The sequence below is a fragment of the Ovis canadensis genome, chromosome 6 (genome assembly GCF_042477335.2).
Source record: "Ovis canadensis isolate MfBH-ARS-UI-01 breed Bighorn chromosome 6, ARS-UI_OviCan_v2, whole genome shotgun sequence".
In the NCBI taxonomy this organism is placed as follows: Eukaryota; Metazoa; Chordata; class Mammalia; order Artiodactyla; family Bovidae; genus Ovis; species Ovis canadensis.
The window spans coordinates 116,024,742-116,048,271 of NC_091250.1; the positions used below are offsets into that span (position 1 = coordinate 116,024,742).

General features: G+C 38.6%; 1 protein-coding gene across 1 annotated transcript in view; it reads left to right on the forward strand.

The window, feature by feature from the left end:
- CDS1 (CDP-diacylglycerol synthase 1) overlaps positions 1-23,530 on the forward strand; it is a 74,731-nt gene that overhangs the window by 38,481 nt on the left and 12,720 nt on the right. The window contains exons 5-10 of the mRNA XM_069594589.1: positions 2,397-2,536; positions 13,594-13,652; positions 15,469-15,551; positions 17,455-17,542; positions 20,153-20,221; positions 23,050-23,202. Coding sequence (XP_069450690.1) covers positions 2,397-2,536; positions 13,594-13,652; positions 15,469-15,551; positions 17,455-17,542; positions 20,153-20,221; positions 23,050-23,202 — 592 coding nt within the window. The remainder of the gene's footprint in view (positions 1-2,396; positions 2,537-13,593; positions 13,653-15,468; positions 15,552-17,454; positions 17,543-20,152; positions 20,222-23,049; positions 23,203-23,530) is intronic.

Here is a 23,530-nt window from a genome sequence, read left to right on the forward strand (position 1 = left end):
TGGGGCAGGACTTTCTGGCGGTCCAGTGGTTAGGACTGTAAGCTTCCAGTGCAGAGGACATGAGTTCAATCCCTGTTTGGGGAACTAAGATCCCACATGCAGAGGGGCATGGCCAAAACCAAAAAAGTTGGTTTGATGGCTGGATAGGCCTTGATAGCCTTACAGAGGCGTCACAGACAATTTCCATATAGGAGAGAGAGACAGGGTAATGTGGAAATGTGATGTGCTTCCCTCTGGGAACAGTGGGGTCTGATTCTATTCATGAGGACCAGAGGGAACCGCCACCCCTCTCCTCTTCTACTGCTGCCTAGGACACAGTCTTTCTAAGGCAGAGCGTGGGAGGAACCCCGAGGCAGTGTTTCTCAGCATGTTTTCCTGGCTTACACACACGCCCATCAGCAAAGTCTTGTGGGTTCAACTTCTGCCTGGGGAAGAGGATAAAGCAGCGCTGGGAGAAGGGACAGGCCATTCATAAATTTTTTTTTTTTCTTCAAATTTTACATTCTCCATTTTATTTTATTTTTTAAATTTAATATATTTATTTTAATTGGAGGCTAATTACTTTACAATATCATAGTGGTTTTTGCTATACATTGACATGAATCAGCCATGGGTGTACATGTGTTCCTTATTTTAAAGTTTTTCCCCAGAGATTTTTACCTGCAGCTAGCTCCCAACCCTCACCGCTACCTTTTTGAGTCACTTATTCAACTAGAGTCCATTCGGAGCATTGAGAAAAGGGGACAAGACCCAGTGTGGGCAGGACAGAGTGAGAGGTGAGAGGTCAAATTACTTCTTCCCTCTTTTCCCATTGGTCTTCCTTAGGGCAGGCGGGAATTTGGCCTAGGAGCTCTATTATTAAAAAGCATTAGAGGGACTTTGCTGGTGGTTCTGTGGTAGAGGCTTTGCCTTCCAGTGCAGGGGGTACAGGTTCAGTCCTTGGTTGGGGTGCACTAAGATCCCAAACTTTAGCCAAAAACTAAAACATAAAAAAATAAAGCAAAATTGTAACAAATGCAATAAAGACTTTTAAAAAAAATGGCCAATATAAAAGAAAATCTTAAAAGAAAGCATTAGGAAGAATGCTAATTCTCCTAAAGCTAGGGAATGCATTTTCATTGTAAACTTAATTCTCTCTGTGTGTGTGTGTGTCTGAGAGTGTGTTAGAAACTGTGTGTGTGTGTGTCTGAGAGTGTATTAGAAACCGTGTGTGTGTGTGTCTGAGAGTGTATTAGAAACTGTGTGTGTATGTGTGTGTGAGAATGTATTAGAAGTGTGTGTGTGTGTCTGAGTGTATTAGAAACCGTGTGTGTGTGTCTGAGAGTGTATTAGAAGCCGTGTGTGTGTGTGTGTAGTAGTTTCTACACTGTTTCCTGATTTTCTGTCTCTGGGATTAGATTTTGAGCTAAATAAAGGCATGAACTACTCAGTACATTTTTGTTCACTGATAAGTTTGAAATTTTTAAGTTTAAAACAAGGGGAAAAAAGCATTTTGGTGGAATATATCATGAACCTACCACCCTTATGGCAGAAAGTGAAGAGGAGCTAAAAAGCCTCTTGATGAAAGTGAAAGAGGCAAGCGAAAAAGTTGGCTTAAAGCTCAGCATTCAGAAAACTAAGATCATGGTATCTGGTCCCATCACTTCATGGGAAATAGATGGGGAAACAGTAGAAACAGTGTCAGACTTAATTTTGGGGGGCTCCAAAATCACTGCAGATGGTGACTGCAGCCACGTAAAAGACACTTACTCCTTGGAAGAAAAGTTATGACCAACCTAGACAGCATATTCAAAATCAGAGACATTACTTTGCTGACTAAGGTCTGTCTAGTCAAGGCTATGGTTTTTCCCGTGGTCATGTATGGATGTGAGAGTTGGACTGTGAAGAAGGCTGAGTGCCAAAGAACTGATGCTTTTGAGCTGTGGTGTTGGAGAAGACTCTTGAGAGTCCCTTGGACTGCAAGGAGATCCAACCAGTCCATTCTGAAGGAGATCAGCCCTGGGATTTCTTTGGAAGGAATGGTGCTAACGCTGAAACTCCAGTACTTAGGCCACCTCATGCGAAGAGTTGACTCATTGGAAAAGACTCTGATGCTGGGAGGGATTGGGGGCAGGAGGAGAAGGGGATGACCAAGGATAAGATGGCTGGATGTCATCACTGACTCGATGGACGTGAGTCTTGAGTGAACTCCGGGAGCTGGTGATGGACAGGGAGGCCTGGCGTGCTGCGATTCATGGGGTCGCAAAGAGTCGGCCACAACTGAGTGATTGAACTTAACTGAATGTTCAAAACTTAGTTTTGATCTGTGTCATCATCAAAAGTAGAAGATAAGTTTTGTGGAGTTTGAGGGGAAAAATGTTTCAAATATAAAGAAGCTAATTGTTTTAACGTTACAGGTACTTTCTGTTGTGTGTGAACTACTTTTTCTATGGAGAGACTGTAGCTGATTATTTTGCTACATTTGTTCAAAGAGAAGAGCAACTTCAGTTCCTCATTCGCTACCACAGATTTATATCATTTGCTTTGTATCTCGCAGGTAAGTTAAGGAAAAGACTCTGTATTGATTTGTAGCCAGTATATGTTACATGCTTATTTTATGTTAAATTGTAACATCCTTTTTTGGTTACATTTTAATCCACTTTCTCTTTTTAAATGTCTTATATATAAAACTACTTTCATCACAGTCGAAATAAACTGCAATTTCTCCCTAATGGTGGTTAAAAAAAGTACTTGGTGGCTGAAAAAAAGTACTTGCTTAGTAGTCTGACTATATATTTGAAAATTTTCTTTGTAAATTATAGTAAAAGAACTTGAAGCATATGGATTATTTACCAAGTAATGATATAATTTACAAAGAAACTTTCACATATATATTGCTTTATTTGTTCCTAGGAAATAGTTTTATGTAGAATTAATCAGGGTACTTAGTTTTCCTGACATTTTTTATTATATAGTTATATATATATATATATATATATATATATTTGTTTATAGTAGGCTATCACATTATTATGATTTTAGGTTAAGAGTCAGATACTTAGGATAACATTAGAATTAACAGATTTGTGGCTGTCCAGTAGTTAGGCTCCATGCTTCCACTGCAGGGGGCCCAGGTTTGATCCTTGGTTAGGGAACTAAGATCTCAAAAGTCATGCAGCATGGTCAAAAAAATCAACAAACCAGATTTGTTTTCCATTGAAGTTGACCAATTATAAAAGAAATTTCTTTAAAAATTGATTTAGATACATACTTCAGTAAAAATTATCTATTATTTTTATTTGGCTTTACTGGGTCTTAGTTGGAGCATGTGAGATCTAGTTCCCAAACCAGAGATTGCACCTGGGCCCTTTGCATTGGGAACACGGAATCTTAGCCGCTGGACCACCAGGGAAGTCCCTAGATAGGTACTTGTAAAAAGTCAGATTTCCAGTATGAATCCTGGTTCCACCGCTTACATGCTGAATAAACTTTGGGAAATGTAATTAACTAATCTGTGCCTTAGTTTCTTTGCAAAGCACTTAGAGCAGTACCTGGTGCTATTTAAATATTGAATATTATCATTCTTTTCACTTTTAAAGGCAGAAATGAAATTTGTGAGTTTTCTCTTTAGCTCTTAATGGTTACTGTTTTAGCTCTTAGGGGTTTCCTCATAAATAAATTCTTCTGCAGTGAGTACAATTTTGGAAACTTAATACAGTATGGATGACTCCTTTCCATTTCTCATTAAACAAAAAAATATACGGAGTGTGTGGGAAAGTCAGTCCTTTAAAAGTATGTCATTTTAATTCAATAATTAAAATACATTCTTTTTTATAGCTGAGTAATATTCAGCTGTGTATATGTAACACAATTTCTGTATCCATTCATCTGTAGGTGGACATCTAGGTTGCTTCCATGTCCCAGCTATTGTAAATAGTGCTATAGTGAACACTGGAGTACATGCATCTCTTTCAATTATAGTTTTCGCAGCTTTTGTGCTCAGTAGTGAGATTGTTGAGTCATATGGAGTTCTATTCCTAGTTTTTTAAGGAATCTCCATATTGTTCTCCATAAAGACTATCCATTTACATTCCTACCAGCAATGAAAGAGGGTTCCCTTTTTTCTACATCCTCTCCTGCATTTACTGTTTGCAGATATTTTTTAATGATGGCCATTCTGACCTGTGTGAGATGATACCTCATTGTAGTTTCGATTTGCATTTCTCTAATAATGAATGATGTTGAGCGTCTTTTTATGTGTTTGTTCACCATCTGTATGGAGAAGGCAATGGCACCCCACTCCAGTACTCTTGCCTGGAAAATCCCATGGATGGAGGAGCCTGGAAGGCTGCAGTCCATGGGGTCGCTGAGGGTCGGACATGACTGAGTGACTTCACTTTCACTTTTCACTTTCACGCATTGGAGAAGGAAATGGCAACCCACTCCAGTGTTCTTGCCTGGAGAATCCCAGGGATGGGGGAGCCTGGTGGGCTGCCATCTATGGGGTCGCACAGAGTCGGACATGACTGAAGCGACTTAGCAGCAGCAGCAGCAGCACCATCCATATGCCTTCTTTGGAGAAATGTCTGTGTAGCTCTTCCACCCATTTTTTTATTGGGTTGTTTGTTTTTCTGGTATTGAGCTGCATGAGCTGCTTGTATATTTTGGAGATTAATCCCTTGCAGTTGCTTGTGTGTTTTGGAGATTGTTTCCCTTGCAGTTATTTTTTTCCCATTCTGAGGGTTGTCTTTTAATCTTGTTTGTTGTTTCCTTTGCTGTGCAACTTGTTTCTTTTTATAATATTGTATACATGATACTCTCTCAACTAATTCTTTACAGTCATTGTTGCTTCCTTGCCTTAAATTTCTGACTGTCAAGTCAGTATTTGTTCATCTTTTTCCAACTGATTTCTATCATTGGCATAGCTTGCCATTGCGCTTCTGTAGAATCACAGAAGCTCCTTGAAAGTCATCATTGTCATTCTTTCAACAAACACTCGAGTGCTTTCCCAGTGCCAGTGCTGTGCATGGTGGTGAGGATACAAAGGGAAACAGGCCATCAGCGTGCCTACCAGGGTCTGGCAACTGCTGAGACACATTTCCCCTTGTTCATTGCTGGAATGTGAACAAGGACCTCTAAGACCATGAAGAAAGGGAAGGAGGGCCTTGCTTTACTGGGGCAGGAAGGCCATTGAAGGCCTTGGAGAAGAGATGCTTGTTGTTGTTCAGTCGCTAAATCATGTCTGACTCTTTGTGAGCTCATGGACTGCAGCGCTCCAGGCTCTCCTGTCCTTCACTGTCTCCCAGAGTTTGCTCAAACTCATGTCCGTTGAGTTGGTGATGCTATCTAACCATCTCATCCTCTGCCATCCCCTTCTCCTTTTGCCTTCAGTCTTTGAGGGGGAAGTGGCAAGCCACCTCAGTATTCTTGCTCTGAGAACCCCATGAACAGTATGAAGAGATGATCGGTGAAAACCAAAGAACAAGCAGGTGTTTGCCAGGTGGAGGGTGGGAAAGGGCATTCCAGGTAGAGAAACCAGCTGTGCCATCTTGAGAATGAGAGCGGCATGTTTGGGACCCATTGTACAAGTAGACAGGAGCCCCATCTTGAGGAGCCTTGTATATCATAGGAAGACTTTGGGCTTTATTCCTAGGAAACTACTGGAGGATTTCAAGCTAAGAGATAATATAACCAGGTTTGTAATTCAATGAATGGTGAGTGGGAGACATTAATAGAGTGACAAGATAGGAAATTGTTGCTTTACTTTATACTAAATATAATGTATGCCTGAGTCATTCACGTTTATACTTAATACTAAGGGTCATAATTTTTTTAAAAATTGTGTTTTTAAAAAATAAAATCTGGGCTATAATTGATGTGAAAAAAAAAAAAAATTATGGGACTTCGCTGGTGGTCCAGTGGTTAAGACTCTGTGCTTCCTCTGCAGGGAGTGGAGGTTCAATTCCTGGTCAGGGACTAGGATCCCACCTGCTATGTGGTATGGCCAAAAAATTTAAAACAAAAAAAATTTTTTTTTTTAATACTAAGTGCTGATTTTAGAACCAACTGCTGTTTATGACAGTCTATGAAAAATTGCTTTTATATCCTAAATTATTGGCTTAAAATGTACTTTTTGTTGAGATAATTATGCATTTTCATGCAGTTGTAAGAAATAACACAAGATGCCTTATGCACTTTTCCTAGTTTCCACCGGTGGTAATATTTTTAAAAATTACAGTGTAAGATCACACAGGGATATTGACATTATACTAAGGTACTTTTAAAACACAGTTTTTTAATTGAAATATAGTTGATTTGCAGTGCTGTGTTAGTTTCTAGTGTACAGTAAAGTGACTCACATATACTTTTTCATGTGCTTTCCCAGTTTGGTTTCTTACAGGATATTAGAGTTCCCTGTGCTATAGAGTAGGCCCTTGTTGTTTATCTGTTTTACATATAGTAAACTATATCTGCTAATCCCCAAATCCTAATTTATCCTTTCCCCACCCGTTTTCCCTTTTGGTAATTGTAAATTTGTCTTCTATGCTTCTGAGTGTCAGCTAAGTCGCTCAGTTGTGTCTGACTCTTTGCGACCCTATGGACTGCAGCACGCCAGGCCTCCCTGTCCACCACTAACTCCCGGAGCTTACTCAAATTTATGTCCATCGAGTCGGTGATGCCATCCAACCATCTCATCCTCGGTCATCCCCTTCTCCTCCTGCCTTCAGTCTTTGCCAACATCAGGGTCTTTTCCAGTGAGTCAGTTCTTCACACCAGGTGGCTAAAGTTGGAGCTTCAGCTTCAGCATCAGTCCCTCCGATGAATATTCAGCACTGATTTCCTTTAGGATTGACTGGTTGGATCTCCTTGCAGTCCAGGGGACTCTCACGAGGCTGCTCCAGGACCACAGTTCAAAAGCATCAGTTCTTCAGTGCTCAGCTTCTTTACTGTCCAACTTTCACATCTGTACGTGACCACTGGAAAAACCATAGCTTTGACTATATGGACTTTTGTTGGCAAAGTAATGTCTGCTTTTTGTTATGCTGTCTAGGTTTGTCATTGCTTTTCTTCCAAGGAGCAAGCATCTTTTCGTTTCACGGCTGCAGTCACCATCTGCAGTGATTTTGGAGCCCAGGAAAATAAAATCTGTCACTGTTTCCATTGTTTCCCCATCTATTTGCCATGAAGTAATGGGACCGGATGCCATGATCTTAATTTTCTGAATGTTCAGTTTTAAGCCAACTTTTTCCCTCTCCTCTTTCACTTTCGTCAAGAAGCTCTTCAGTTTCTCTTCACTTTCTGACGTAAGGGTGGTGTCATCTGCATATCTGAGGTTATTGATATTTCTGCCAGCAATCTTGATTCCAGCTTGTGCTTCATCCAGCCTAGCGTTTCTCATAATGTACTCTGCATATAAGTTAAATAAGCAAAGTGACAGTATATAGCCTTGACAGATTCCTTTCCCAATTTGGAACCAGTCTGTTTTTCCATGTCCAGTTCTAACTGTTGCTTCTTGACCTGCATACAGATTTCTCAGGAGGCAGGTCTGGTGGTCTGATATTCCCATCTCTTTAAGAATTTTCCACAGTTTATTGTGATCCACACAGTCAAAAGCTTTAGAGTAGTCTATGAAGTAGAAGTAGATGTTTTTCTGGAATTCTCTTGCTTTTTCGATGATCCAGAGGATGTTGGCAATTTGATCTCTGGTTCCTCTACCTTTTCTAAATCCAGCTTGAACATCTGAAAGTTCTTGGTTCATGTACTGTTGAAGCCTGGCTTGGAGAATTTAGAGCATTACTTTGCTAGTGTGTGAGATGAGTGCAATTGTGCAGTAGTTTGAACGTTCTTTGGCATTCCCTTTCTTTGGGATTGGAATAAAAACTGACTTTTCCAGTCTCTGTGTTTCTATAAAATGCAACTTTGTAGTAAGCTAAGAGCTGCTGGGTTAAGTGATGAAACTTCTGATATAAATTATGCATGGTATTCTATCCCAGTATATCTGTTATCACTTCACATGTATCTTAAATATGGTCCTATTAAAGGATCATAAGCACTCACTTTGTGTTTCTCTCGTTTTTTAAATTCCTGGTGCCTAATGCAGGGTCTGGGATTTAGGTTCCTAACACACACTTCCTGGATGAGGGATCGAGAGGCTGAGAAACATGCACATCTAGACATAGTGCTTTTTAGAGATAATTTTTTTTAGCGTCTGGATTTTGGTGGCTGGGTCTTGAGGCCTCATTGGTTGATTCTTGAAGTGATTAGCAACATTTATGAGCTTAGTCCAGCAAATAAAGTTAGACTTTAAAACAGGAGTGAGGAAATAGAAAGTATGTTCTGTTGAGATAGTTGCGCCTTTCTTTCAAATTATGCTGTGAAAAATGTCTGGAATTCTTCTAGTTAGACAACATTCCAAGAGGCCTGTCCAAATTTTAGTTCTGCAGTGGTCAGATGAGTTTTATAGGTCTTAACGGATATAAAAAGCAGAGACAAAACAAGCTTTTTCATTGATGTTGAATTTTATTAAAATAAAAAGTACCTATATCCAGGTCTGACCTACTCACCAAGGCCGAGCAGGTTAAATGACTCATTTAACATCATCCCAGATGACTCACTGACTAGGACCCAGAAGCCATTCCGACACTTTAGATAGTTTTGTTGTAAAATGAATTTGTCTCATAGTAAAACGAGTATCAGTGACAACATTTTCTCTAGAGTCTGGATATATTTTTAAAAGATCTCGGTGATTTGGATTTGAGGCTCTTTAGAAACAAGAGCAACCATGTGATTACATGTCTGGTAATGACAGGTGAATAAGCTTAAGATGTTGGACCCATAATATCATCACCTTAAGATCTCTTTAGCCAACTAGTGAGAAGCATATTAAAGGCATATTATGTTTAGTCAGGTTTTTCCCCTTGTATTTGTGCATGGCTAACTATTTTGACTTCTTTTTTAAAACCCTTAAGGAGAGGTTATGAGTTGAATATAATACTTTGAATTCAGGAAAAATCACTGGACAGTATAATATTGAAAATCAAAGTGAAAGTGAAGTTGCTCAGTCGTGTCTGACTCTTTGCGACCCCATGGACTGTAGCCTATCAGGCTCCTCCATCCATGGGATTTTCCAGGCAAGAGTGCTGGAGTGGATTGCCTTCTCCAGGGGATCTTCCCGACCCAGGAATCGAACCTGGCTCTCCTGCACTGCAGGCAGACGCTTTACCGTCTGAGCCACCAGGGAAGCTATAAGAACAGTATAAGATTAAATTATGGCTAAAATTAATACATGATTAAGAATTGTTTTCAAACATCCTGTATATCTTTCATCTCAGAAGATGTAGATGAAATCTTTGAAAGATGTCACAAATCACTGTTCATAAAGGATTGTATCTCCAGAACCACGTCTAGTTTATATTTGTGTGTGTGTGTGTATAGAAAAGAAAAGAAAGCTAGAGCTAAGTCGTGTCTGACTCTTGCGACCCTATGGGTTGTAGCCTGCCTGGCTCCTGCCATTTCCTTCTCCAGGGAATCTTCCCAAGCCAGGAGTCGAACCCAGGTCTCCAGCATTGCAGGCAGATTCTTTACCAACTGAGCTATGCGGGAAGCCATAGCTTGTTTATTTTTGGCTGTGCTGGATCTTCAGTGCTGCGTGGGCTGTCTCTAACTTCCATGAGCAGGGGCCACTCTCCAGTTGTGGCGCGTGGGCGTCTCATTGTGGTGGCTTCTCTTGTTGCATAGTATTGGCTCTAGGGCACAGGCTCAGAAGCTGTGTCTCATGGCCTCAGTTGCTCCATGATGGCTGTGAGATCTCCCTGGACCAGGGATCAAACCTGTGTCTTCTGCATTGGCAGGTGGATTCTTTACCATGAGTTACCAGGGAAGCCTTCCCACGTAACAGTTTTTTAATTAAGCATGATTATAAAACTATTTACATATCAGTCTTGTTTTATACCTTAAACTCACTGTGCAGATTAAAGGAAAACTTTTTCCGTATATTAGCCAATGTAATGGTTGATTTGTATGAATTTCTACACTACTTATTTAAAATTCTCTGAAACGCCTCAGTTGTATTCTAGTGTCTGAATATGGCAACACATACATAAAGCAGTGTGCTTCTGAATTGTTGAATACGATGTTTGGAACGTTTCAAAGTTTTGGTTAGTTAGCGAAGTGTAATGAAAAATACAGCCATGTACAAAAGTAATCGATGAGTCGGTAACCTCCAGTGTATAATCCTGGGTCTGTCTGTGTTTTTTGAGTTAAGGACTGCATGTGTTTACTGAATCAGTTAACCAACAATAAGAAATTTAAAAACTTTATTATTTCTTTCTGTTTTCTGTCTCTGCAATTAAAGTATGAGCTCCGTGAGTGGAATGACTATCTTATCCATGTTTTGTATTTTGTGTCTGCATCTTAAGTGCTCAATAAATATTTTTCAATTGTCTACTTTTTCTGAAATTCCTTCTATCACATCTTTTGGACTTTCAGTGTCTTTTTTCTTCTTCAGTTCACTTGACTCCTTAGACATCTCATTCTTTTTTATGCTTTCTGAATATACCTCTCTTAAGTCTGTTGGGGAACGTGGTGTCTCCCTAACCTCCTGGCAACTCCTTGATACTGGGCCACAAGATATGTCCATCTTTGCACTGACGCCACCAGGCCCAGTGCTGTGTATATAACTGGTAATCAATAAGTGTAACTGAAAATAGTTACATATCAAGACTGTATGTTTAGGAAACTTTTTCAGTGAACATTTTACTTTAACAGATCCTGTGATTTTAATTGGAAATATAATTGTAAAAATCTTCTTTGTTAATTGGGGAAAAAGTAAAACTATGGATCCAAATATGCAAAGTTATCCTTTCCAAAGATTTGTTAAAATATAGCACATATGTGTTCCATTTAAACAGAAAATGGCTGTGAATGAAGAAGTAAATGCATGTGTCTTTTTTTTGGATTCTTTTTCTTTGACAATAATAGTTAACCTTAGATATGCTAGGAAAACAGCTTACATCCTCCTCCCCCAGATTCCAAGAATGGTATTATTTTAATATATCCATGAGTCAGATAGTTATATCCTTTATTAGAGCACCCTAAAATTCTGTGTGTTACTGGTGGATTTAACCGTAAAATTGAATCAGGTAAAACTGAGTTGCCAAGACTATCCTGGATAAAATGATCATCAGGAAAGTATTGAAGGAATCTGCTGGTGATTTTGTTTGAAGAAATGCTTAAGGGTGAATATAATTTCAAGAACAAGAAAACCATACATGCTGGAGTAGTATTTGTGAGGAGATAATTCATAATTAATGATGTTGAGAATTTCCCAAGGCTGAGCTGGGAGAGCCAGAAAGGTCTTATTTGCCAGAAGGGGAGGTTCTGGAGACTTTCAGCTCAGCCTTGCTTCTCAGTTGCCTTTACCTCATTAGCTCTGAAAGTGAAAGTCGCTCAGTCATGTCTGACTCTTTGCAACCCCATGGACTATACAGTCCATGGAATTCTCTAGGCCAGAATACTGGAGTGGGTAGCCTTTCCCTTCTCCAGGGAATCTTCCCAACCTAGGGATTGAACCAGGTCTCACGCATTGCTGGCGGATTCTTTACCAGCTGAGCCACAAGGGAAAGCCCCCATTAGCCTCTGAACCAAGTCCAATCTGCGTTTGCCTGTAACCGTGGACCAAAGGCATAAAGCAGCATAGAAATTTCATTATTTCTTAAGCCACAAAAGAAATCTCCCTGCTGTTGAAGAAAAATTTAAAAGCAGTGATTTTAAAAGAAAGTCTTTTGCTTCCGTTGGTTTTAATGCCATGAATTCCGTGTTTTAGTGCCTCCCCCTCCCCCGCTTCCATTCTTTCTCTCAAGAAAGAGACATGTGTCTCAGTTTGCCGCTGCTCAGAAATGTTTCCATATTTCTTTTGCAGTTGAACCAGTCAGATTCTACAGGTGGCAAATAGGAAGTGAGATAGGATCTGGGAGCCAGTATGCATTCTCTTCCCTTAGTATCACCCTTTACACTGACATTTCAAATCGGTCATCAAAAAATAGGTGCAGGCAGCTGCTGTTTGATTCCGTGCGCTGGTCAGAGCAGCATCAACCTTGCTTACTCTAGTGGGTAGAGCTCCCTTGGTAAGTACATCTTAGATATGCAAAGTATAGTGTTTATTTCACATGGGATAGATTAGTTGACCAGTTGTTTTCTCTCACAGAACTCATTTTCTAAAGATATTGCCAAATAGAATGCATGCATGGCTATTTAGTTGAAATTAAACTTGGTTCATGCATTTCTAACATCTACTTTTGTAAAAAAAAAATTATCTTCAGAACTTTACTGATGTAGTGGGCAAAAAAGTGTATCATAGTGCCTCCTCAGTATTTAACATAGAATTATTAGATTTCTGCTTCATTAGTGGGCTTCCCAGGTGGCTCAGTGGTAAAGAATCTGCCTGCCAATGCCAGTGATGTAGGCTCGATCCCTGGGTCTGGAAGATCCCCTGGAGAAGGAAATGGCAACCCACTCCAGTATTCTTGCCTGGAGAATACCATGGACAGAGGCGCCTGGTGGGCTACAGTTGATGGGATCGTGAAAGAGTCAGATACAGTTTAGCAACTAAACAACAACAAAAGTTCATTAGGTAGAATTTTTATTTAGTAAAATTTTACTGTAATTAATTTATAGACAAAAACACACATGCTGTTTGTGCATCTTGAAATTGTTAAGAGTATTTTGTTTTACTGTAATCATTATAATATGCTTCTGAGAATTTTTGAATCATTCTTAACCTGAATCTTGAGGATAATGGTTTATGGAACCACATGACTCTTAAGGGTCAATAGAATCTAAGGGTTTAACTCCTTCTTAGCTCCATGATCCACAGTAAATTAATAAAGTCCTTTGTGTATTTTTCTTCATCTGTAAAGTGGAGATAATAATAGGTAACTGCATCATAGGAATGTTGGAAGGATTAAATGAGTTAATACTTATAAAAGGCTTAGACAAGTACATGGAACATCATAAGTGTTCAAAGATGTTAGCTGCTATAATTATAATTAATTTTTATGTAGAGATTTAAACATTCTACATATGTATACTTGACAGAATGATACAGTGAATACATTTTAGTGAACTGAAATTCAGGGTCCAATTTTCTGTGTCTGCACATTAGCAAGGGACTGACTCAATTAATGTAGGAGATGTTTATTGAATTTATGGCATGGACTATATCAGGCATTTTGGAGAATACAGGATCATTTCCCTCAAGAAACTTCTGTTTAAAATGCTTGATGTAAGAGTCCTGTCCAGGAGACCAGGGTTTGATCCTTGGGCCAGAAAGATCCCCTGGAGAAGGAAATGGTAACCTATGACAGTATTCTTGCCTGGGAAATCCCATGGACAGAGTATTCTTGCCTGGGAAATCCCGGCTACAGTCCATGGGGTTGCAAAGAGTTGGACAAGATTTAGTGACTCAACAATAATGTAAGAGTAGGAGGGATGGTGTATGAGTGAGTAGCTAGTGTATAGCTAGATGTGGTATAGAAATTTGGCTTATGTGAACTCATCGAATCTTAAAATTTGTAACAGATTACACAACAAGCACGTGTTTTTGTTCTTGAACAGGTTTCTGCATGTTTGTGCTGAGCTTGGTGAAGAAACATTACCGTCTGCAGTTTTATATGGTGTGTATTAACCATTGTTTTGTAGTTACTATACGTAATAAAACCTTCACCTTTATTATTATTATTTTTTCTGTAGTGAGAAAATAGGATCTAATCTGCCAATTGCCTAAATGTCAGGGGTATTTGAATTTTGGATGACTAATATTTATAAATGTTTGAAGTTGAAAATTTTTCGAGGACTCAAAATTTTTAACTGTTTCCAAAGTTTCCTAAAAATTTTTCCTTTGAGTATTTTCAAAGGCTGTAAAATTAAAGTCAAGTATCTGGATTCCCTAAATATGCAGAAATTTGAGGTGTTTGATAGTCTCCTGAACAGTTAATAAGTCCCAGAAACATCTATCATATATTTGTATGGAAAGGACCTATGTTTACTTGTGCTTAGCCTAGGCATAAGGGGAACAGAGCTTACATTTTCCGGATAGCTATGGTTAGTTATACAGTTGCATGATTTGTTTTGGCCAGAAGTATTTCCTTCAGTGTATCCTTGAACTGTGTTCAGTGTCTTATGAAATGAATCACTGTATATGATGACTTCTTATTTTCTTAAAAGGTAGCTAATGATGAGAGTGTAAAATGACAAATGTAGTATCTATAAATTCACGTATTTGCTAGGTTTGTTGTGAATTTGGGGTATAATTCCTATTCTTCATGCTTTGCTTTTCCCCATTAAGACATCTTGCTGAGCACCACTGCTGGAAAATTATAGTATTTCTTACATTTCTAATTTCTGGGGATCTTGAGAAAAAAAGAAACAGTAAAGTTCTCAGTGAAAATTTAGAAACCATCATGACAAATTAGAAATAATAGAATCTGCTATGAAAATATAAAGGGTACCTATTGGGAAAAATCATTTATGCATATTGAAGCAACTGAGACAGAATTGGGTCACTTAAGCAGATGAAAACAAAAGATAACAACCAACATACACAGTTTGCTGAAATGAAAGATAGGTTTATTATGAATACAAAATCCTAAGAATTCTGAAAAGTCCTTTTATAACTTTGAGTGAAAGTTATGAGAGACCTCCCTGGTGGCCCAGTGGTTAAGCCTTCACAATGCCAATGCAGGGGTTGCAGGTTTGATCCTTGGTTGGGGAACTAAGATCCTGCATGGTGTGCAGCAAAAAAAGAAAAAAGAAAAAAAATTATGAGACTAATACATAGAAATATTAGCCCTTTTTCTTCACATTCTACTCATATTAATGATGCTAAAAGTAGCTAAAGTGGCTGTCTCTCAGGATAGATGGAATTGATGAAACAGAGGCCTTTCGACAATTTAAAATGGAATACTGTCATTGAACAGAGCTCAGCTTTCAAGTATGAAAAGATTGGATTTAAGGGCAATTGATCCCTGCTGGATTGAATCATTTGAAGCTATAGACACCTCTTGATGGGAAAAAACCATAGTGAACTCAGGGAAAAATCGCTTTCAGCATTTCTAGTAACTAGAGAATGCATTCAGAGTAAGATTTTAGTTCTCATCTAAATCCATAGCAATACTGCACACTTGTTATGACCACTTTAATCTCATGATTCAAGGTGATGGTTTATTTTTTAACAGATGTGTAGCTCATTGTTACCAACATTCCATTTTTGTATAAATTAAGGTTACTTTGTTGAATATTTTTCATGGTTCTCAGGTTTCAGGAGGCACCAAAATGAAGGTAATTTACTAATGGCATTTATTTTGTATGACCTTATCTTATGAAATTTGACCAGTAGTTGTGCTAGAAATTTGCATTTCAGAATTGCTGTTGCTTCATGGCCTGCCCTGATCTCTTGTGCTCATTATTGTTGTGTTGTTGGGCTATTAACAGTTCGCATGGACTCATGTCACCTTACTGATAACAGTTACTCAGTCACATCTTGTCATCCAAAATCTGTTTGAAGGCATGATATGGTAAGGGGACAGTATATGCTGCTTTATATTTATATATATTTATAGCACTTTTAAAGCTCTCTTACCCTGGACAGTGTCTTATGGGGATTTCTACTAAAATGTCCTATTTATTGTCACTCTATTCCATTAAAGTAAGTTCCCCTTAACTGTTTGACTGGATTCCCTGGTGGCTCAGGCCGTAAAGAGTCTGCCTGCAATGCAGGAGACCCGGGTTCGATCCCTGAGGGACATGACTGAGTGACTTCACTTCTAACTGTTTGACAACTGAAGACAAATGCTTTGTTATCAACTGGAAAACTTCTTTTTTCAGGTTTCCAGTAAAATGCAGAAAACCCTCATAAAAGCTCCAAATAATTAAATACATTTTCAGGTGTTACTACACTTTAACATGACTCTTCTCTAAAAACAGAGTCGAGTTTAAAGAGTGTACTGTTTATGTGGAATGTAGAAAGAAGGGGAAAGTTTGCTTTTAAGCAGACAGTGAGATGGCAGTGCATTTTCTTTGGATGAAAGGTGGGTTAGTTCTCCTCTGCCTTTGTATAGGTGTAGAGTGTCCAGGTTTCAAGTATGTGGAATTAGTTGCTAGTAACCTACTTGGAGTGGGTTGCAGATTGAGAAGGCATTTTTATTAGTTAAAAATTAGCTTAAGTTAAAACAATTATTATTAATTAAAAATAAGAGTGGAGAAAAGATTTTAAGAAATCTGACCATATTTTTTCCACATTCTTTTAAAACACAGTAACTAAAAATTTTTATAATTGGTAAGTTTAGTCAAGATAAATTTGTTCCCTTGACAGGTTGGTGTTTTTTAATGTATGTGTGTGTGAAAAATTGGAATCATTTTAAGACTGCCTTCCATATACAAACTTTTCATTGATGGGAGGCAATCACTGAAATTAGTAGGTTCTGTACAGTTAGTAGGGTTTAATGCCCCTGTAGGCTAGGACAGAATTAAAACTGATAATTGGACAAGAGCTTGGTGTAAGTTTATCAGATGATACTTTGACTGACTCATTTCTATTTTGAAAGGCTGCTTTTAAAAAATTCATTATACTACTGTAACTTGTTTTTTATTGACTGAAAAAAAAAAAGATGCATGATGTGAGAATTGTGAGTTAAGTTTTATTTGGAGCCAAATGAGGACTATATAGCCCAGAGACAGTTTCTCAGATAACTCTGAGAAGGTTTTGCAGATAGCTCCGAGGAACTGCTCTAAGGAGGTCAGAGGGGAGGTCAGTATACACAGGAGTTTAGTGAAGGGGACGCACGCCATCAGGCACGCGTTTTGGCGGAAGGTTGCTGCTAGTCACGAGGAGCAGCTGTCTCTGCTAGTGATTTTAGTGCTTTTCTAGATACAAGAGTGAGTCTGACATAAGCAATTGGCCTCATAAAATCTCCTAAAAAAATGTCTAACTCTCTGAGGGCCTGTTCTGCCAGTTTTACCTGGAGCACAGAGTGCCTCATTCCTGACCTTTGCCCTGACCTCCTTTCAGGATGTGTTAAAGGTCAGCAGAGGTCAGCAATGGCAGTGACTAGTGACCTAATCCTTGGAGAGCCAGGTGGCGAGTGACAGTTTTTAGTTGGCATTCCTCATAAAATGGAAATTTGAAAGTCCATAGCTATAGAAATTGATTGTTAACTGTCAATTGATTATTTAATATTTTCCCTAGCAATATTCTTCTAGTTTGTTTATAGATTTTGCTCTGCCTAACTGCTAAATGGGCAGATTTGGTTGATATTTATTGTGTCTATTCATCTTTCAGCATGTGTCATGTTCTGGACTAGGCTGCAGTGTCATCCAAAGGGTTATTGCATTGGTTCATTGAGTCAAAACCTGTGTGAATATTTGCCATTTAATCTTACAGACTTCTTTCTGCTGACTTTTTTTTTTTTTTTTTTTAAGGTTCCTTGTTCCAATTTCAAGTGTTATTTGCAATGACATAGCTGCTTACATTTTTGGGTTTTTTTTTGGAAGAACTCCTTTAATTAAGGTAATGGAAAAACACCACAAGCAAGCCCTTACCATAACCTAGATGATTAGCTACTGGAAAAAATTCCCAACAGTTAGGTGCTGTTACATGTTGCTGATTTCTCAGGCGCTTTGACTTTCCTTGGCTACCCTCAGCAGCCACAGTGTTGAGGGCAGAAGTCTGTATTTCCCGATGATTCCACCTGGGCTTTTCGTCAGCTGCTCTCTTGACTCCTCTGTCATTGATTCTCTTCCGTGAAGGCTCCTGTCATTTTCCTCTGGCTTCTTTCCCTTGGCTGTCACGTGTTGTTTTATTCTGCTCCCCAACGTCCCTCTAAACAGGCCTGTCCTTGACTCTGCTTTCCTCTCAAGCCATCTCATGTGTCTCCTCCTTTACTGAGTTGGTTAAAGGTGTATAATGTACCAGCATCACATACTCATGTCCATTTGCAAGACTTTTATACTCAAATTCATTAAAAAAAATTGAGGTTCTACAATAAAAAACATCGATGAATAATGCAAGTGATAAGGAAAAGGTGAAGCTCAGAGTCCAGAAAATACGCGTGAGGAGACCATGTTGTTTTGTGTTAGATTTGGTTCTGTTTGGCTTCCCAGGTGGCACCAGTGATAAAGAACCCACCAGCCAATGCAGGAGACTTGAGAGACGAGGGTTTGATCCCTGGGTTGGGAAGATCCCCTGGAGGAGGGCTCGGCAACCCGCTCCAGCATTCTTGCCTGGAGAATCCAATGGACAGAGGAGCTTGGCAGCCTACAGTTTGTGGGGTCACAAAGAGTCGGACACGACTGAAGTGACTTAGCACAGTACAATAGTCAATGGAGGCAAAGAAGGAAGTGAAGTAATTTTTAAGTTCCCATCTGGGGTTAAAAAAAAAAAAAGAAATCAATTTCTCATATAAAGACAGACCATTTTATAGAACTGGTTGCTTCAAAAAATAAAAACTTTTCATGTTGGGGCCTTATAAAGGAATTACTTGGTTTATATATTGGGCCAGGTCTTTTATGACATTCCCACAAATGCGTTAAGTGGCTGTTTTGATGTTATGACATGAAGGCATTTTTGGAGGAACTGAGACAATTATTCGGATAGAAAACTTGTTTGTTCAGAGTGATGTGAGGATAGTTTATCATTCCCAGAATAGTGTATGGACTGCTTGTCCTTCAAAAACACCTTCTTTAAATTCTTCCCCACATAGGAGTCTGGTACATAGCATCAAGCTGAGCTGTAGGGACACTGGCCGGCAAAGTACATATTTTTAAAGTTTCTAAAGTTGCTCCAGCACAAGAGTGAGTGGTGAAGTAGTCAAGGCTTCTATACCAACTAAGAGCTTGTTGACTCAAGAGCTCTCAGAGGCTGTAGAAGACTTACTGTCTGATTTTAAGCATCAATTTTTAGTGAATTACCAGGCTGAATTAGTTGTATAATGCAGCCAGGTGTAATTAAGCAAGTTAACCCTGAAATCAATATGATAGGGTCAATTTAATTTGATAAGCTCTCTTTAATCAGCAGGCACTTTTGAATTTGAGTCAGCTGCTGTTTCATGACAACGATACTGAATTATCCTAAGAGGTAGTGTATACCAGTCGCTTACCTATGATGGAATTGTTGTCAGACTGGGCAAGAAAGGCTTTGTGCTTTGTAAACTTCGGGCTGAGACTTCATGTACTTTAGCATATTACCCATTTCTATGCCAGAATCTTCCCCCTGCTATTTGTTTGGCTTCCGTCCTCACTGATCCACTGAAAGGATTCTTACAGAGTCCACCGGCGTGCTTTCCTGATGATCAGAACCCTGTACCAAGTCCTTATTTTCCAGAGCATCTCAGCAGTTAGCACTGTCTACTCCTAAATCTTTTTCTCCTGCCCCTGCTTCACCAAGTTCAAGACTTTCCTCCACATTCCTCTCCCTGAATGCTCCAAGGACTAATAAGCAATAATTGCAATGTGAAACAAATTGCAAAGATACACAAAATACCACAGTATCCTTAGAAGCACAATATATTTCTTCATAGAGAATGACATATTCTGACCAAAGGAAGGAGGATACGTGCCCACTTGTGGGGCTAATCTGCACCTGGGCTATGGAGTATTTGGCCATTTCAGAAGGAGGTCTGCTGTAAGCCTGGTGTTTGGGACTATGTGACGGTCCGGGGCTCTGTGGTGTCCATGTGTTGTTGTACGCATCCTACTTTTGATCAGTAGTCAATCAGCACAGACCATGTATACTTAGAAGGAATAGATCTCAGCCTTATTTCAAGAACTACATTATTCTGGGAGTTTATATAAGCATGAACATTATGGGACAGTTGTTTCAGGATAGAGTTTATAGTCCTTTGAGTGATGAAAACAAATTGAGGCAATTTATAGAAACAGATATTCACAGTATGTCAGATGTATGAGGGCCTAATATGTGTTAGACTCTGCTAGAGAGATTCACACAAATAGAACACAATCATGGACTGAAGGAAAAAGCATTGCAAAGTCTTTTCAGTATGAGAAAAAGGAGAGGGGCACAGGGTATTATGAGAGTTCACTGAACATATGTATCTGTGTTTTGTGAGTGCAGTAACTCTTTTAAATTTTATTTAATATAAAAAATAAATATCTTTTTCAGTTGTCTCCTAAGAAGACCTGGGAAGGATTCATTGGTGGTTTCTTTTCCACAGTTATCTTTGGATTCATTGTGAGTTTTACTCGGATTTTTATTTTATATTTTGAGAATTGGTAGCAAGTTTATTAATCTATTCTAAACCTTAAGACATTAAACCATAAAATGCTAATAATGTAGTAACTGAAGCCCACTCAACAGAATCCGCAGTCATACCTTGGAGATACTGTGGCTTCAGTTCCCGCCCACCACGGTAAAGCAAGTAGTGGGGTTAAAGTGAGTCACACGAATGTTTTGGTTTCCCAGTGTCTATAAAAGTTACGTTTACATTTTACTGTTAGTCCTTTAAGTGTGGAATGGCATTATATCTTAAAGAACAATGTACATACCTTAATTTTAAAATACTTTGTAGCCCCCCCCGCCCCACCCCCAGCAAAAAGGAAAAAAACCCTGCTAACTAACCATCATCTGAGCCTTCAGAAGTCATCGTCTTTTTGCTGGTGGAGAACCTTGCTCTGATGTTGATGCTGCTGACTGATCAGGATGGCGGTTGTTAAAGGTTGAGGTGGCTCTGGTAATCTCTTAAAATACGACAGCAATGAAGTACACCATGTTGATTGTCTCTTCTTTCGTGAATGACTTCTCTGTAGCATGCAATGCTGATAGCGTTTTGCCCTCAGCATAACTTCTTTCAGAATTGGAGTCAGTCTTCTCAAATCCTGCGGTTGCTTTATCAAACAAGTTTATGTCATAGTCTATAGCGTTAGTTGTCATTTCAACAGTCTTCACAGCATCTTCACCAGGAATAGAGCTCATCTCAAGAAACCACTTTGTTCACTCATTCATCACAAGTGATTCCTCATCCATGGAAGTTGTATAAGGAGATTGCAGCAATTCAACCCTTATTCAGGCTCCACTTCTAATTGCAATTCTTTTCCTATTTTACCACATTTGTGGTTACTTCCTCCACTAAAGTCTTGGTGCTGGAAAAATGGTGCCATTAGGCTTGCTTGAGGCAGGGTTGCCATAAACCTTCAGTTTGTTAAAAACACAAAACTTGGGAAGCACAGTAAAGCAAGTGCAGTAGAGCGAGGCATGCCCGTATTCTCTAGCCCAGCAGCTCCCATCCTGGCCTGTGTCAGGATCACCTGGGGAGCTTCTCTAACATTCATGTCCCAGCCCTCTGCCAGCTCCGTTAACTCCCGCAGCTGATTCTCATACACAGGTAGGCTTGAGACCCTTTGTTGTATTCTGGTAGTTTCTAATAGCTGTGCAGCCTTTGGGGGACACAGATCCTGGGAAAGGTGGTGGCTCTAAGTAAAAGCAGACACTGCAAATGATGTTGAAGACTTCTGCCTCCTTCACACTTGCCAGCTGCTTGACTTAATGGGCGTTTGTGGCTGTGAGCCCAGTTTACAGAAAAAGTATGTTAAAAATAATTGATGTTCACTTTTAGCTGTGAATACGGATCTTGTTAATGTTTTTAAAAATAGTGTATAATTATGGAATTTAGGTTTTTTATTCAAAGGTGTCTTGTGAGAATCAAGAAAAGGTACAGAAAAATGGCTGGATATAAGATAAATATACCAAAAAATTACTGTCAGGAAGTTTAATTTTTAAGTCATGTCCCTTAACAGTTCTAGAATATATTCTGTAGCCAAATACAGGGTGCTTACTAACAACATGGGGCTTTGAGAGGGAGCAAATGCACAAATAAATGGAAATGAGCCAGGCTGGATGGGAGAACCATCATAATTCCTTTGTTTATCAGTTTAGTTCATTCTCAGTGAAAATTCCAATAGAATTTTAAAAATTATTCCAGTGTTTATTTGGTAGAATGTTGATAATAATTGATAAATAGGATAATGGAAAGGGACCTGGTCCTATCCAATGTTTATACAGTATGAAGCAAGGATAACTGGAATATTATTAAGTTACATACTACTACAAGAATCTGGTATCATTAAAGACAATTTAGAAATTCTACAAGAACAGCCATATCACTGGATAGGACCAAGGATAGGACCAAAGAAAATAAAGAGCTACCCTATAAGAATGTAATACATGACAAAATAATGAGGGCAATTATATATTTAAATATATATTAATATAAATTAATATAAATTAATATATATATATATTTAATAAGTAATTTTGAGGAAGCTGGTTATTTGGAAGCAAAATCACTATATATCCATTCCCAGTATTATATTTGCACTTCTGTTAACCATTCTGGAGCAGTATAATGGTGTGAGTGTCTGTAAGAGAAAGGAAATGAACTAGCACTTTAAATTTATAATAAGATATTTTGCTTTTATATATCTTCTGTGGCTGAGAACAGATAGCTTTAAAAATTGCAGTGATGTGTCCAGAGAAAGAATAATTTAGTAACCATTTTCTGGGTTTTTCACCTGTGCTGTTTTCTTAGCAATTTTGAATTACTGGTTATTTTTTATTGATGAAATTAATATAACCTTTATGTAAGAAACTTCAGCCCTGTACTGTCCCATATCTTTATAATTCTTAGCTTCTGTTGACATTAAGTATGTTCTTAAAAAAAGTACAGCCTTGCTATAATGCTTGTCTATATGCTTGTCTAAATGCTCGTCTAAATGCTCAAATCAATTTTTTATCTTTTTCCCCTTCCCCCTTATTGTCATACTGAGATTATAATAATACTGATTTTCAAAAATTTTTGGTTTCCTGATGGCTTTTCAAAGTCTTTTATTATGTCGCTTATGATCATTTAACTTTAAATATACACAGCAGAATGAGAATGCAAGGAAAACTTGGCATTCTGTTTCTGGCCTTTCTTACTCATGATATATATATCCATTAAAATTTTAGTATGTGCATATTTCTGTTTCATTGAATGTTTTATGAACGCTTGCTTTGTCATTTAGGCTGCTTACCTGTTATCCAAATACCAGTACTTTGTCTGCCCAGTGGAATACCGAAGTGATGTAAACTCCTTCGTTACAGAGTGTGAACCCTCAGAACTTTTTCAGCTTCAGAGTTACTCACTTCCTCCCTTTCTGAAGGCAGTGTTGAGACGGGTAAGATGAACGTGGGAGGGATCCTCCCTCCCGAAGGTTAAGCTTCCTTTGAAAGTAAAATTAAGATTTTCACAAGAAATCAATTTCTACAGAATTGTTAGCTATAGAATACAAAAGCGGTTACACTGACTGCTTGGCATCAATCGTATATCCTATTCCCTTGGGGTTTCCCCTTCTTGAACATAAAATGAATATTGCTATCACAAACTAATTATCTGTTAGAAACTTAATTGGCTAATGGTTTGAATACTGGTAGTAATTTATTTTGTGTTTGTCTTAGAAACAGTTTTCAGCATCTTTTAGATTTCTGCAAAGCAGTGATGAGTTA